We start from the raw sequence: 16,972 nt of genomic DNA, 5'->3' as shown, positions 1-16,972 counted from the left end.
GGCGCCCATCAAAGAAGAAGGAAAATGATGACATGATGATGGAAATGGGGTTCTTTCCTGAGTCAACGCCACTACTGGATTTAATTACAAGTGTTGTGCTGGAGCATGGGTGGGAAACATTCTGCGAATGCCCATCCATCATAATTCCAATGGTAGTGAGAGCTTTTTACAATGGACGGCTTCATGGCATCAAAGATGCGGTGATCATGAAATGGGGTACAGTGCCATTCAGCGCAAGGGACATCAACGAATTATATAAGATGAAGGACATCCCAGATGCGCCGGTAACAAAATTATTGATGATCCCCAAGAAGACATATGGAGGATGCGCTGAGAATATTAACGCAACCAAGCATTCAGTGGTCGGTATCTTTGAAAGGCATTAAGACCCTTGCATCCAACAAACTGCTTCCGGAAGGCGTCTTTGGGTTACTTGGTGAAAAGGCGACTCATCCCTACATCGCATGACAAAACAGTTTCAAGGGATCGAGTAATGGCTGCATATTGCATAGTGCGCAGTATTCCGATTGATGTGGGCCAACTGATTGCAAAGAAAATTCGAGGTTTTGTGGCATTGAGAGGCAAGTATTTCTTTCCTTGGATGCTCTTCGAGCTTATGCCTCTCAGTTGTATAGGTATTGAAGAGGAGCCAATGCAAGAAGTCCATGGTCTCATCAACACAAAGATCTTGAGAATGCTCTCAAGGACTCTTCTCACTGCTCTGAGCTTCCACTTAAACATCCCTTATCGATTTGAATGCCTCGCAGCAACCCAAGCCAAAGAAGTAGCGCAAATATGACAAAGGCAAGGGAAAATCCAAGAGCAATCAACGCAAGATCAAATACCCTTGGATCCCTTACCTTTAGTTATTCATCCTCCAAGCCCACTAGCGGAACCCCTTCCCCACTCCCAGAATACTTTACAAATCTCCTCCTTGCTCTCGATTCACCCAACGCACTCCCAGCAGCATCTTCCTCCCATCCATCTCCACCGCATTTTTCTCCTCCATCGCCACATGTTGATGACCCACACGGTTTAGGTGAAGGCACTTCCACTCAACCTCAAACTGTTGATGGTGAAACATCGCAGGCGCATGCCTCCACCGCAACCCTTACTACTGACTTAGCAGAGATGCATTCTCTTCTCTCTCATCAACAAGAATTCTTCTTCCAAAGAATAATGGAGTTACAAGAGAGCCACATAGAGGTGCAACGCAGTATTGCAATGATGCGGTAGGTGCTGATCAATATTCAACGCAATATTTTCACGATCCACCTGAACCAGAGACAAATGGCGGAGCGCAACCATGAATATTTTAACTTTTTGACAGCCTATTTACATGGTCCCATGGTGCCTCCGCATTTTACAGCAACCTCTACATTTTGAAGAAGCTCCTCAAGTTCCTCCGCAAAATCCTCCACCAGAGCCCCCGTCGCAACTCTAAATTTGGGGGTGTGCCACCTTTTCAATAAATCTGTAATTTTTCGTTGTGGTCATTCTTTTATTTTATTCATTTCATTATTCTTATGTATAGAAGCTATACCTTGATTTTTTGTACATGCTTAAATTGTTGTGTTGCGATGATTGTAATTCTTTGTAAACTTAGTTAATTTTAATACAACTGAGTAACTATTCTTTCACTATGTGTTAGCCTCTTTACTTATCATCCTTTGTCAAGTATTGCAATATTCCTTGTCTTTTATTTTGCGTTATTAATTGCACTGCCATGATGAGTAGCATGCATACACTTAGCAACATTTCTTACACTTTGCACTTTCTGACTAACACTTAGACAATTCATAGCAATAGCACTACTTTACCTTTTCTATTTCAAGACTGCTCAAACCTTCTTTTCAAAAATTTGACTAAGTGTTTTGTCTTTTCTGTCCAAAACAACGCAATGAGAACCTTGCGTATCTCTAAATTTGGGGGTGGGGAAGGTCTGAGCATATGCGATCAAGCAAATGCGGTCATTATCAGGAAAATGCATTCATTATCATCTAAAAAAAATCATAAAAATTCCAATGTCAACACAAGGGAAAATCCAAACCTGATAAGAGTTAATTCGTGAAAGGAACCTGCTCGTAGTTGAATGTTCGCATGTCACCCATGGGAGCAAGCCAAAATGAAGGTAGATTTCCAAGATCGACGCAATACGAAAAGAAAAAAAGAGAGAAAATAAGAATATAAGAGACAAGTCCTCTGACCAACAAAAGTAAAACTTATATGAAAATCAAGAGTTGAAGTTGAGATTACTGTAGTTGGATGCTCGCATGACACCCGTGGGAGCAAGCCAAAACCATTATCAACAGTCTCTAATAAAATGACGCAAACCAGACCACCGTATAAAGATGCACCTAGTTGTTTTTGCAAGAAGAGGTAAACATTCTTCTCAAAAAAAGAAGAGAATTTTTGGGTAAAGGTTTGTTGTATAAAAGAATAAACTAGAGCATGTTAATGAATTGTTAAAGGATAGAAGGAAATTGCATTGTTAAGTAATGATGTAGAGGTGGAGCATTCTGAGTAGCCAATCGACGCAAAATTAGGATAGAAATTGAGAGAAATTGCCTTAGTTGAAGATATGTTTGAGGACAAGCATATATCTAAATTTGGGGGTGTGATAACTTGTAGAAATACAAGTTATTTATGTTGTTTTATTTAGATATTGCGGCAAAAAGAGAGGAAAGTTTCATCGATAGTATAAGAATTGGTTGAAAAATACGAAAATTATGAAATGTCGTAAACGCATCCATTAACACCATTGCGATGGCGAAATAGAATGTTTCAGTCTCTGTTTTGCAGGAAATAGGTCACCGCATGCGTTAATAGCTCAAAGACAAAATGTACAATGCATCTACATCGTATGCGCTAACCGATCAAGAACGAAGAGATGATCAACGCAATGATGGTGCATGCGACAATCGATCAAGAGCTTTAACGATCAATGCATTTCAACCACATGCGTTAATAAAAAAACAACACCGCATGTGGAGATATATCGAAGATGTGAAGAGCAATGCATTTGAGGACGATTCTGACATGTGTACAGCATTTTGTTGTGCAATTCTGATGGATTGATCATGGAATAGAAAGGAATTTTCCATTACGCCATTGTAAGAATTACTGTAATTATATAGTGGGGACCACAAATTCAAAGAGCCAAGGTCTTGTCTATAAATAGAATCTTCACAGTCAGTCTCAATCTCAGTATCATGTATCAGTATCCTGTATCTTGTATCATAATAGCTTAGGCTGACTTTTATTGCACTTTATTTTATTACGCAACTTTACTTTACTGCATATTTTACTTTACCGCAATTTTAAATACCTGTATACACCAATCTTTTATTAATTGAAAAACCCCAGGTCGCATATATCACGAGCGTAACGTATTAACTACGCAATCCCTGTGTTCGACCTCGGTTCACTCTGAGAAACTTGCGGTGAAATTATACTTGGTTTCAACGCAAGGAAACTTGTGAAAACGCATAGCATACTACAAACATTTCATTAATAATGCATACATCTAGAAGTAGTATCACATATCATCGCATCATCAAATTTTGCGTAACATTAACTGATCGTGTAGGAAATAGCGTGTGATCGTTTAGGCACGTAGAGGACGATTGTCTAGATGAAGAAGATTATCGCATAGGCTCTCGTTTTATGTAAGCGATCGTTTAGAAACACTAGTGCGCTTTCTCATGAATTCTTTGGACGATTGACGAATGGGCATTCAAAATGAAAATATTTTTCATTTTAATTCATCGGTTACAATAACTAGTGGATCCCACAAACCCACGTCCGAACGTGAAATTTGGATTAATTATCATATAATTAATCAATTAATTAATTAATTAATATAATCATATTAAATTTTTATCCTATAGTTTGATATCACATATCTACTATAGTATTTTCTCCTCTTCTTGATATTAATCATATTTATATCTAATTTCCTCCAAAATAATGTATCTCATACATTTAGCCAACTATATCATATATAATCGAACTTCTTCTTGTCAATTTTAACATATCAAATTAACCCAAACACTGGTTCTAAACTTTATCCAAGCTACCCAGGGGACCTAATGGATTTATGGCTCAAAGCTCCAATGGTTCGTGAATAGCTAACTAAACTCTTTAGCCACGAGATCCACCATCCGATAACTGTCAGGCATTCCACTAAAGACCAACAACTGAACTCTTTTTACCATAGATATATATTTCTGTGTCTATCGGATATAACCAACCATGAGTATGATGACCCTTCACAGATGCTTGTAAGTACATCTGGGCCAAAGAGAAGGTGTGTGGCGTCACATAGTTCAAGCCCCGGAATCAGCCTTTAAGGGAGCTATCTATCTACTTACCCCTGCCTCAAGGAAGAAGTGAATTCCATCTTGTGTAGCTGAGTTCCCAGCTCCCAAATCTGACAAATCCCCAAAATGGTAGGTTTGAATCGGCGACCTGGCCACTCGCACCTATACAAATCAAAGGACCGCCCTCAATGGCAAGAGTTCCCAACTCACTCAGGATTGAGGTCATGTTACCTATGGTCATCCTAGTGAAGTGAAGTCTCTATCATGAACATTGTTATATAACGAGACAAACACTTCGTGGTAAGGTCTTATACAAACTCTTTGTATAGGACACCCTTGCTCGCATGTCCCTAACACGAATGATCAGGATCAAATCATCTGTGACAAGTCACAACACTTGTGACCATTCCACAAAGCAGGCCACATCCGTAGCATTACCAGGATAAAGGTTTCCCTTCTATATCCATATACTATAAACCATTTTGATTATCACTCAAGACATCATCCATTTGTATGTCACCACATACATGCTTGAGTCACATACAGATAATCAGGGATTTTATGTTTATTGGTTTATGGTAAAGCAAATAAAACAAGTAACTGAGCAAAAATACAAGATGTGAAGTAAATATCATATATTAACAACACAAGCATTTGTAATATAATTTACAAACTACAGGACACGAAACTTGAGGACATCAACCCTAACATACACGAGGGTAGTGCAACTACGGGCTTTAGTGGAGTGACCCAATAGTTTACGAATGGGGGTTAATTCGGTGTAAAGAATTTAGTCAATTAATCTCGGATCGTTGGAGCCTATGATTTGTAGGTTCGCTAGGTCCCTCTATTAGGTCTCAAACGAATTAGCCTTAGAGTAGTGTGATAAGTTTATTTGAAACGTTCAAATTTGAATTAAGAGAATTAGTAATTATATATGATACAATTACACGTTTAATTTTATAATTTAACGAAATTGGAGAATCAACTAATATTTAAATATGATTTAAATATTAAATTCATTAATAAAGATTCATGGTAATGAAATTGGTGACGAATTAATTTAATATTTGATATTAAATTAATAAAATTATTTAATTACTTTATTAATTTTATTAGAAAGTTAATTATTGAATTAATTAATTTTGTACAATTAATTCAACTAATATGATTTTTTGGTTTATGAAATCAAAATAAAAGAAGAAAATTGGAAATGGAAAAAGTGGGACTTCCCCACTTTAGGTGCAAGCACCTTAGTCACTAAACCACCATTTGTTCAACTCAATTAATCAAGCATGAGCTGTGATTCATGCAAGGCTGTTAGTTGCATGAAAGTCATGCAATATAAAGTTGGAATTTTGAGTGGAAGAAGAAGAGATGACAATTGTTGCTGAAGCTGAGAATTTGTGTTTGAAGAAGTGTTCATCACACTATGTAAAACCAATAATCTCCTCTCCAATTCCCTTCGATTCAAGCTTATTTTGAGTCTCACAACTCAATCTAAAGCACCAAGAGAATAGTAAGGAAGACTTTGTGGTGGTTCACATCTAAAGAAGAAGGAGATTGTAGTTGAAGATCGTGAATCAAAGGTATTTCAAAGGTTAGTGTTGAAACTCTGTTTTTTGGTTTATGAGTATGCTTAGTTTGAAGCCAAAATTAATGAATTAGAATGCTTAATGATCTTGTTTTACTTCCACTACTTACTTCTTGAATCCAACTAAAAGGTCCCTTATAGATACATCTACTATAAATTTAATCTTTTATTAAAACCAATTTAATCGTATTCAACTTATTAAAAAGATTAAACTAATTTCTAATCTCATTAGAAATTTGTGATCTTAGGTCGATGTGAATCATATTTTTAAAACTATTTTAAAAAAATGATTTTACCTAAGTTAGAATGCAATTCTGAATTATTGATTTTAATTTCTAATTACATTTAATTATAACTCATATAAAAAAAGGAATCAAATTAAAATCTTATATTGCACTGAATGACATAGTTTATAAAATTATAATATTGATACAATTATCTAAAGTAATGTCATGCATCATGCAATTCCCATTTCATTATAAACCATATATAAAACTTAAATAATAATATAATGAAATAATTAATAACATCCATCCATGCATACATACAACTATATATTATAACACTTATAATATAAATGATGCATGGTATTTTTATTAATGCATGCAAGCATATAGTATAATACTTATAATATATGATGCATGAGCATGCTATAAAATTAAATCATGCAACTATATATATAACATTTATAATATAGATGATGCATTAATAATGCATAATCTGTAATGGGATTTTAATATAAGACATACATTATGACATATATAAAATATTTAAACCATACATCATATATATGCATAATTAAGCAGCAATTATGCATCAAGATTGGACTCCTAAAGCCATTAATTAAATTAATATAGCATTTATATTAATTTAATTAATCAAAAACTAACTAAACAATAATAAATAGTCATCTGATTCGAAACAGGTGAACCGGGCCTTGAACCGCTTGAATCGGACCACGAACTGCTCGAACAAGCCACGAACTGGTCTAGAAGAACCCAAACCACCTGAACAGAAGACACAAACCAAACTGAACCAACAAACCACAAACAACACGTGAACCGGAGTTGGGTCGCGTGTCTTCTCCGTCTTGGAGGGTCGCGACGCTGTGCCCTAGCGTTGTGACACTATGGAGAAAAGACTTCGTCCGTCACACCACAGCGTCACGACACTACTGTACAGTTTCGAATAGCTTTGAAAAATCTCCAATTTTGGCCTCGTTTTCTCCAGATCGTCACCGGGAACACAACGAGCGACTCCAAACAACAAATTATAGACTCGATATGTGATTAAATTCCCCAAAACATAGGCCTTTATAAACCAAATTTGTAAAATAAAAGTTGTAAAACTAGGATCCAACCCCCAAACATCCATAATAGCAAATTCAATATGTTGGGTTTTATGTACTAAAACTTGTGGTTTATAAACAATATATATTATTTTAAAAATTCAATAAGTTGTTATTATGAATTGCTTATTTCTTTTTAGAAATAAATCCAATAACTAAAAGATCCATGACTATTACTTGAGTACTTAAACTTTATGTGGAGACAAAAAAGTGGATTAGATTCGAGTAAATAGTCAAAATCATCTATAGTATATGAATGAGGTTGGGTGCCTTATTTTGGTAACACTATTGGATGCGGCTCACTCTGTAGTTGTTACAAGGAGCTGTAAAGTGCTACAGACGATGTGATCCTAATTCATACATGTTATGACATGAGGAGTGGGGGTGTCCTGTGCAATAGGTTTGTACAAGATCGGACCACGAATTCAGTCACTCTTACTTTATAACGCTTTTACTTTTTAAGATTGATTATTTCAAAGTGATGACCTAGGTACCTAGACCTTAATCCTGAGCTAACTATGAACTCCTGTTTATTCGGGATTATTGATAACTTGTAGAAATATAAGTTATTTATGCTGCTTTATTTAGATATTGCGGCCAAAAGAAAGGAAAGTTGTGTTAATTGCATAGAAATTAGTTAAGAAATGCAAGAATTATAAATTTTCGTCAATACACCCACTGACACTATTGCGATGGTAGAAAAGAATATTTCAAGTCTATTTTGCAAGAAATCAAGTCACCGCATGTGCTCATGTCTCAAGATAAAAAGAACAACTTATCTACGTCGCATTGCGCCCATCATTCAGGAATGAATAGACGATCAACGCAATGATGGCGCATGCAACAATGGATCAATAGCTAAGCGATTAACATAATCTCAACCGCATGCGGTAATAAAAAAACAACACCGCATGCGGGGAAATGATCGAAGATGTAAAGAGCAACGCAATTGCGGAGGATTCTGATGCGTGTACAACTGACCGTTGTGCATTTTTGAAGGGATTGATTGCATAACATAAGGAATATTCACTTCACCATTTCCGGAGCTGCCATAACAATAAAGTGGGGACCACAAGTCAGAGAGTCAAAATTGAGCCTATAAATAGCTCCGGCCATTCCACTGAGAAGATATACTTGATACGGGCATATTTTGATATTTGTATATTAAGAGAGAGACTGGTTTGAAGAGCCTAATCGGAGAAGATCCGGGAAGATTTAAGAGACAAGGCTGAGAGGTGAGTCTCAAGGAAAATCCTTTCAATCCCTACCGTTGAAGCTCTGTACCAAGGTTACTTCTACCGGACGAGCAAGCCTGAGAGGGAAGCTCTTCCCTTCATCCATTCCATACACCGGCAAGCAAATTCACCATCCAGATCTGTGTCAAGACGTTGGCACTCTTTTGTATTTGTTTCTATATCTTTATCATCAATTGTATTCATCTTCTTAGTCTATCATTCACACCATGTATCAGACGTTAAATATTAGTATTGAATGTCATGATCATTTCCATATCCATCTTTCTGTCTATTTTCGTTCATCTGTAATTCGCTTTTTCCATGATGTTTTCTTAATCCCTTGGTAATTAGCATGAATCTAACAAGTAAATTAATCTGTGTTAAGGAAATAAATATGTTTAGCTAAAGCATGCTAGACGGCATCTTCACCTGTGAGAGCAGAAATGAAGATGCCATTCCTCCTGTCGAGAGAAGGTTGGAAGAATGCGTTAACTTGCGAGAAGTACTTCTAGAGATGGAAGCAACCTTGCGTTCATTACGTTCATCCATGTTTCACCATAGAGATGTGGGAACATGGCCGATCACCGATAGGTGTACGCCAAGGGAAAGCAGAATCGCAGTTATGTCTTTAACGCAATTAATAACTTGCGATGTTTATACTAGTTAACTTTTCTATTTCTGTTTCATACATAAAGACTTGCCACCGCATAACATGACCCTTTGTATAATCTTCACAGTCAGTCCCAAACTAAGTATCATGTATCATGTATCCTGTATCTTGATTCATATTAGCTTACGTTTACCTTTATCGCACTTTATTTTATTACTGCAACTTTACTTTACCACAACATTAAATAATTGTATAAACACAACTTTATTAATTGAAAAACCCCCGGTCGTATATATCACGAACGTAATGCATTAACTAAGCAATCCCTGTGTTCGACCTCGAATCACTTCGAGAAACTTGCGTTGGAATTATACTTGGGTTCAGCGCAAGGAAACTTGTGAAAACGCATAGCATACTACAAGCATTTAGTTAATAATGCATACATCTAGAAGTAATATCGTATAAAGTATGAATAAGCATATCACAACACCACATTCCATTTCCATCCCAAGTCAACAAGTTTATGGCAACATGAGCTTGCATGATTCACATTCATCATTATCCATATTTTCCACATGCTTATTTTCAATAACATCAAATTCTGCGTACCAAGTTTATGACGTCATTGCCAGGGATTGGTAATGGTTACTGTTGAGTATGTTTGCGATATTTTGTAGGACAGATCTCTTTGTACTGGCTGTCTATCATGGAGAACAGCCTGACAGTTTATGAGTACTGGGACTAACCTAGAATTCAAGGCTGACCCAGAGATCGGGCATACATTTCGTGCAAAGGCACGCTAGAACTGAGCGAGGCGAAAGAATGCCAACATGGTAGATAATAACAATGATAATGTGGCACCTGAAGTAAATTAGAGGGTGGGACAACCAGCGCAAGATTCTGTTTTTCTTGTGGCTAACTGCAACATTCTGATGAGGAACTATGCGGCACCCAATCTATATGATTTTTCGCCCGGAATTTCAAGGTCGATAGTTGAGGAGAACGCAAGATTTTAGATTAAACCAGCCAGGCTCCAAATGATTCAGAATGCGGGGCTGTTTGGTGGTCTGCAACGTGAGGATCCACATGCCTCTCTGACCAGTTTTGTCGAGATGTGCGGCAACATCTCTATACCTGGCATTACCCCAGAAGGTATCAGACTATATCTCTTCCCTTACACCTTGAGGGATGAGGCCAAGAGGTGGGTTCATTCACTGTAGCCAAATGAGATTACTTCATGGGATCAGCTGGTTGAGCGATTTGAAGAAGTTCTTCCCTCCGGCTGTCAACGCAAGGCAATGAAAGAACGTGTTGAACTTTGAACAGATGGATAACGAGACCCTTAGCACCGCCTCGGTGCGTTTCAGAAGACTGGTTAAGAATTGTCTGCATATTGGGATACCCGATTGCGTCCTGATGGAAACATTTTATAATGGCCTGAACAAATCAACGTAAGCTGTTGTTGGCACCTCCACGGCAGGAGGATTTATGGATAAGACATATACTGAGGCCAAGGTCATCCTTAACCGCATCTTGCGAAATATGGATGACTGGGTGGATGATGGATACAGAGGAAGAGGCTCCGAAAGAAGAAGAAATGATACTGCCATTGTCCCTACGGAGACAATGACAACTTTGGCCGCCCAAATGACTACAGTAACCACTATCCTCCAGTCGATGGCGCTTAATCAAGGTGCCCTCTCCCAAGGATCAGCGCAACCCAATGCGCCGGCACAAATGGCCGCAATCAGTTACGTCAATTGTGGAGGAAGCTATGCAATGAAAATGTGCCAATCGAACATGCAGCAAGTATGCGCTATCCAGAACAACCCATATAGCAACACGTATAATCCTGGTTGGAGGAATCACCTAACTTTAGTTGGGGAGGGAATTAGAACCAAGGTGGGCCAAGTAACCATAAGAATAGCAACTCAGGGAATCGAGGAAACCCTCCACCTTTTCACCACAATCAGAATCAGGGTCAATAGAGAGAATCACACAACCAACCATCCTCTTCAAACACCTCTAGTAATTCATTGGAGTCCCTACTCAAGCAATACATGGATAAAAATGATGTGGTGATGCAAGCGCAAGCGTCTTCAATTAGAAATTTGGAGATTCATGTGGGGCAACTACCATCCGAGCTACGTAATAGAACACCTAGAACATTGCCAAGAAATTCTGAAGCCCCTGGATCTCACGAGAAGGAACAATGTCCCTGAAGACATTAGGCAAGCAAGTTGGACCACCTATGGTGGTGTGGATTGCGTTCATCAGAAGAAAATTGTCTTTCGGTCCATATCTCAATCCTATGTTTACTTTCTTTTTGAATTTATTACTTTATGAACTTGGTCATTTATCGCTTCATTTAATTTGTTTTTATGACTTTATGAATTTATTCTTCATTTAATTCTCTTGCTTTTATTTCCGTGTTCTCTTTATTCCTTACTTTTCCGTCATAAATGTGTTATTCTTAAATATTGGAGAATGATTGATTAATAAGAAGAAAATTACTACCGCAATGTTCATGTGACTTGCGTTGATAAAAAGGAAAAGAAGAATAATAAAACAATCAACACTCAGTATGCATTGCGATGATGGGTGCATCTTGTACCCACAAGATACACTATGTGTTCATCCAATTCAAATGCATTGCGTTGAGGGGTATGTTGCGCTCGTATGTGTTCTTTGCCCGTCCTTAGCAAAAATGCACTATGTTGAGGTAGTGTTGCACTAGTAGAAATATCGTGCACCCGTCCTCCAGAAATGCATTGCGTTAAGGGGTGTATTGCAGGGATACATGCATTGTTGCCCGTCCTCTGCAAAGATGCATTTGCGTTGATGAACTCATTGCATTAGTTCTTCACCTTGCGCTCATTCGAATAAAACACTAAAGATAATTCTTTTTGCAAACTAAGAAGTCCAATCATCTCGTCTTCCAAAGAAATGATGATTTAGCAGACGAAAGGACGTACGACTCTACAGCTTCATAAATGTAAGGAGTGCAAATTGCAGGCTTTTGAGTAGCTCGAGGCCAGGCACCGCAGAATTTACGTTGGGCTCATCAACGCCCAACCTATAAATTCCATCTCCTCCATCTATGAGTCCATTTGATCTCATTTGAAAATAGAAACCCTAGAGCACTCTGCATACCAGATTGTTTCCCTCTTCCTAAAACCCTAAAGAATTTCCAGTTTTCTTTTACTCCGGCATCCATGGCAGACCAATCATCCCAGGCATTTTCTTCATCCTCATCACCCTCGAAAACCTAACTCTCTATGTGAGAGGCAGAATTCCTTGCAGGCAGCCGTCGTCTCGCCGCCCAGCCACACACCATCCCTCAAGTCGCTGAAAGACCCCAGTGAAATCCCTTAACAGTCAGGCCACTCCAGTTCAAAAGGGGGCAAAGTTCTGAAAGCACCCCACTCCCAACATTCTTCTCTGAGAGTTAAAAGAAAAGACAGGACGATAAGGAGGTATTTGAGAGCATTCTCAGCAACATGGAGAAAGAAGAAGGGCTGCCCGAAGCTGGGGTTGTGAACCAACCACTTTCTTCGGAGGAGGCGATGGAGGAAGAGTTAGGGAGAAGAACTCTGGCCATCTTGGATCCTAAGGAAACTGCTAATGCAAAATCCTATGAGGGACCCATCAGGGTCACTTTGAAGGAAGTGGCAGCAGAGAAACGACTTGAAAGGGCCAAAGAGAAGAAGAAGAAGAGCAAAGAAAAGAGGGATGAAGAAGATGAGCAAGCACATCAAAGCAAAGCAGAGAAGAATATCAGAGAGAAGGGGGATGAAGAAGAGGAGGAGGCCAAGCTGAAGAAGGAGAAAGAAAGGAGTGGAAGAAAAGAAAGCAAACGGGAGGAAAGGCGCCTGAAGAAGGAGGAAGAGAGGAGAAAGAGGGCTGAGAGTCCAGAGCTAGACGGAGAATCCACCTCCGTGAGGGAGGACAAGGGGGAATCAGCGCAACTAAGAGAATCAGCGCAACATGAAATACCACAAACGATTGCGATTGATGAAGGAGAAGATGTAGAAATCACCCCCTTGACACGACATCGCAAGGAGAATACGCTGCAAGGGTCAACCATCGACCCTCCAATTTTAATAGATGCATTAGAAGAGCAGGAGAGGAGAAGAAAGGAGGAGGAAGAGAAGTAGGAGAAAATGTTGCAAGCAAAACTCATCATCATAGAAGGTAATCGAAGAAGAAAATTACAAGATAAGAAGGTGCGCCGCAACAATGAGATTGTGGCAGAAGAAGAAAGGAAAGGGCTCGAAGAGGAACAGTGCATTTTGCTGGCCTCCGAGCAGTTTGAAAAATAAATTGAAGAAGAAGAGAGAAGAAAAAGAAGAAGAAAGGAAGAAGAAAGAGGAGAAAGAGAGGTAGCGCCGAGCAAACGTTCAGCGCATCAGAGAAAAGAAGGGCAATGAACTTGCTGAACGGGAGAAGGAGGAATAATGCAAGAGAGAAAGGAAACAAAGGCAAGAATCCCGCCTTGCGTTAACTAAAGCAAAGGGCAAAGCAGTTGTAAAAAGTAGCAAGCCCGCGTTGGCAAAGGAGCGTCCATCGAGGAAGAGAGAAAACGATGATATGCTGATGGAGATAGGATTTTTCCCTGTGCCAATGCCACTACCAGACCCAATTACAAGCGTTATACTAGAGCACAGATGGTAAACATTTTGTCAGTGCCCAGCAATTGTCATTCCAAAGGTACTGCACAACTTCTACAATGGACGGCTACAAGGCACCAAGGATGTGGTGACCATAAAAGGGCAAATGGTGTCTTTTAGCGCAAAGGACATCAATGAATTATTCCTGATGAAGAGAAAACCAGATGCACTGGGTAATAAAATCATTGATGATCCTATTGAAGAGCAAATGGAAGATGCGCTACAAACATTGACGCTACCGGGCACTAAGTGGACGGTTTCATTAAATGGCATCAGGACTTTGGTGTCCAAGACACCGCTTCCTGAGGCGCGACTTTGGGTTTATTTGGTAAAACGGCGACTCATGTTGGACAAAGAATTGACCTATACAGTGATGCACGAACGAGACACAAGTCCATTGATATGCACTAATGACCTGACTTGACTCAATTCATGCAATACTACTTCTAGATGTGCGTTATTAATGGATGCTCTTGTAGTATGCTATGCATTGTCACAAGTTTCCTTACGTCGAAACCAAGTATAATTCCACCGCAAGTTTCTCGGTGTGATCCGAGGTCGAACACAGGGACTGTTTGAGGTTATTGGGTTATGTTTATGATACATGTGACCAGGTTTTTCAATTTAATAAAAGTATTTGTGTACAAGTATATAAAGTTATGATAAAGTAAAGGAAAGCAGTAAAAATGCGATAATAAAATAAAATGCAGTGAACCTAAGCTAAGATGGTATAAGATATAGGCAGCATGACACAAAATACTGAGGGCAAGGCTGGTTGTGAAGATTATACACAGATCAAGTGATGCGATGGCAAGTCTTATGTACGAAGTAGAAAGAGAAAGATAACTAATATGAACATTGCAAGTTCCTTAATTGCATTAAAGTTATAAGTACGGTTCCGTTTTTCCCTTAGCGTACACCTTTCAGTGATCAGCCGTGTTCCCACATGTCTGTGGTGAAATAGAGACGAACGTAATGAACGCAAGGTTGCTTCCATCTTTGGAAGTACTACTCACTCTAGTTAATGCATTCTTCTGACCTTCTCTCAATAGATCAAAATGAAATCTTCACTTCTGCTCTCACAGGTCAAGATGTCGTCTAGCATGCCCTAGCTAAATGCAATTATCTCTTTAACACAGATCTAGTACTCGTTTAATTCATATTGACTACCAGGGGATTAAGAACACTTCATCAAGAAAACGATAAATGAAGGAACGGAAATAGACAGAGAAGTGGTAATGAAAATGATCGAGACATTCAATATATCTATTTAGCGTCTGATACATGGTGTGTGAATGAAAAGATAAAGAAGATGAGATACAATGATGAAAAGAGATAGAAACAAATACAAACAAGTGCCAACGTCTCAGCACCAATTTGGATGGAGATTTGCTTAGATCGTTGTGAAGGATGAGCTTCCCTCTCAAAGCTTGCTCAACCGGTAACAGGGATCTGAGTATAGAGCTTCGCGGCGGGATCTAGTAAAACTAAGACTCACCTCTCGGCTTTGTCTTTTCTTCTTCCCGAATTTCTTCAGTTTAACACTCAGCTCAGACTTTTTCTCAATATAATAGCAGCAATTAGCCACGTATCAAGTAGCCTATTTTTTTATGAATTCTATGGGGTATTTATAAGTGAAGATCTTTGACTCCGGCCTTGTGGTCCCCACTTGTTGTTATGGAAATTCTGAAGATGGAGGGATATTATTCCTTCTGTTATGCGATCAGACCATCAAATATGAACAACCATTAGGCGTACATGTGGCACAATCCTCCGCATTTGCATTGCTCAGCTACATCTTTCGATCGAGTGTTCGCATGCGGTTGAAAGCCAGCTCTGGATCGATTGTCATATTGCGTCGTCATTGTGTTAATCGTCTTTTCATTGTTGATTCATGGGCACAATGTGACAGAGTGGCGTTGGTCAGATTGTCTTGAGCCTTAATCGCAAGCAATGACTTAGTTTCCTGCAAAACAGAGTAGAAATCTCATTTTCTTCCATCTTAATGATGTTAGTTGGTGTAATTGTGATAATTCAGAATTATTGTATTTCTAAGCTAATTTTCGTACAATTGGTGCATATTTATTCTCTTTGGGCCGCAATATCTAGATAAGGCAATATAAATAACTTGTATTTATACAAGTTATTAACTCATCCCGACTTCCCATGACAAAACAATTTCGAGGGATCGAGTCATGGTTGCATATTGCATTGCTCGCGGCATTCCAATCGATGTGGGCCAGTTGATCGCAAGACAAATTTGAGGTTTTGTGGGGCACATAAGAGGTCAATAGCTTTTCCCATGGACTGTCTCAAGTTTATGCTTATCAATGGGTGTAGGCATTGAGGAAGAACCCATGCCTGAAGTTCATGGCCTCATAAACGTTAAGATTTGGAGGTTGCTCCTCAAAGATTCCCCATACTGCCCTGAGCTCCCATTGAAGAGGCCCGTCATTGATTTAAATGCGCCGCAGCAACCCAAGCCAAAGAAACAGCGCAAAGAAGACAAAGGAAAAGGGAAATTCCAAGACTCATCAAACGAAGATCAGTACCCTTGGACCCTTTTGCCTTTTGATAATTCGCCCTCCAAAGCCCTCCCACATAACCTTCTTCTTCCCTTCCCGAGCTATTTCACTAACGTTCTCCTTGCCCCTCTGATTCTCCAACCGCATATCCAGTAGCTCCATCCTCACCATCAGCATCATCACTATAACTTCCCCCCCACTTGTGGCATGTTGATGACCCACACGATATGGGTGAACGCACTTCTTGCCAACCTGAAAATCGTCGATGTTAGGTATCGCAGACACAACCCATCATTGCTTCCTTCTGCTGAACTAGCAGTATGCGGTCCCTTCTTGCCCACCAACAACAAATCTTCTCCCAACAAAAAGAACTCTTCTCCCAACAACAAGCCTTCTTCGGGCAGAGAATTGATGCGGTAATCGAGTAAGTCGACGATTTACAATGCAGTGCTCCCATGACACGACAGTTGTTGATCAATATTCAGCATAACACTTATACGATCCACCTGCACCAAAGACAACTAGCGGAGCGCAACCATGAGTACTTCAATTTTCTGACAACATATCTTCATGGACCCACAGTACCCCCACATCTCCGGCAGCATCTGATTTTTGAAGAAACTTCTCCTGTACCACATCAAAACCCTCCTCCGGAACCTCCTCATCCT

At 39.2% G+C, this 16,972-nt stretch overlaps 1 protein-coding gene across 1 annotated transcript; it reads left to right on the top strand.

The window, feature by feature from the left end:
• The first annotated feature begins 12,609 nt into the window (after positions 1–12,609).
• On the top strand, positions 12,610–13,266 carry LOC120067611 (DNA ligase 1-like). The gene is made up of 2 exons (XM_039019154.1): positions 12,610–12,826; positions 12,878–13,266. The coding sequence occupies exons 1-2, from the start codon at positions 12,610–12,612 to the stop codon at positions 13,264–13,266; spliced, it is 606 nt and encodes a 201-aa protein (XP_038875082.1).
• The last annotated feature ends 3,706 nt before the right edge of the window (positions 13,267–16,972 follow it).

Source organism: Benincasa hispida, chromosome 12 (genome assembly GCF_009727055.1).
Source record: "Benincasa hispida cultivar B227 chromosome 12, ASM972705v1, whole genome shotgun sequence".
Taxonomy (NCBI): Eukaryota; Viridiplantae; Streptophyta; class Magnoliopsida; order Cucurbitales; family Cucurbitaceae; genus Benincasa; species Benincasa hispida.
The sequence above is the reverse complement of the archived record's forward strand: the minus strand, read 5'-3'. Positions and strand labels throughout refer to the sequence as shown.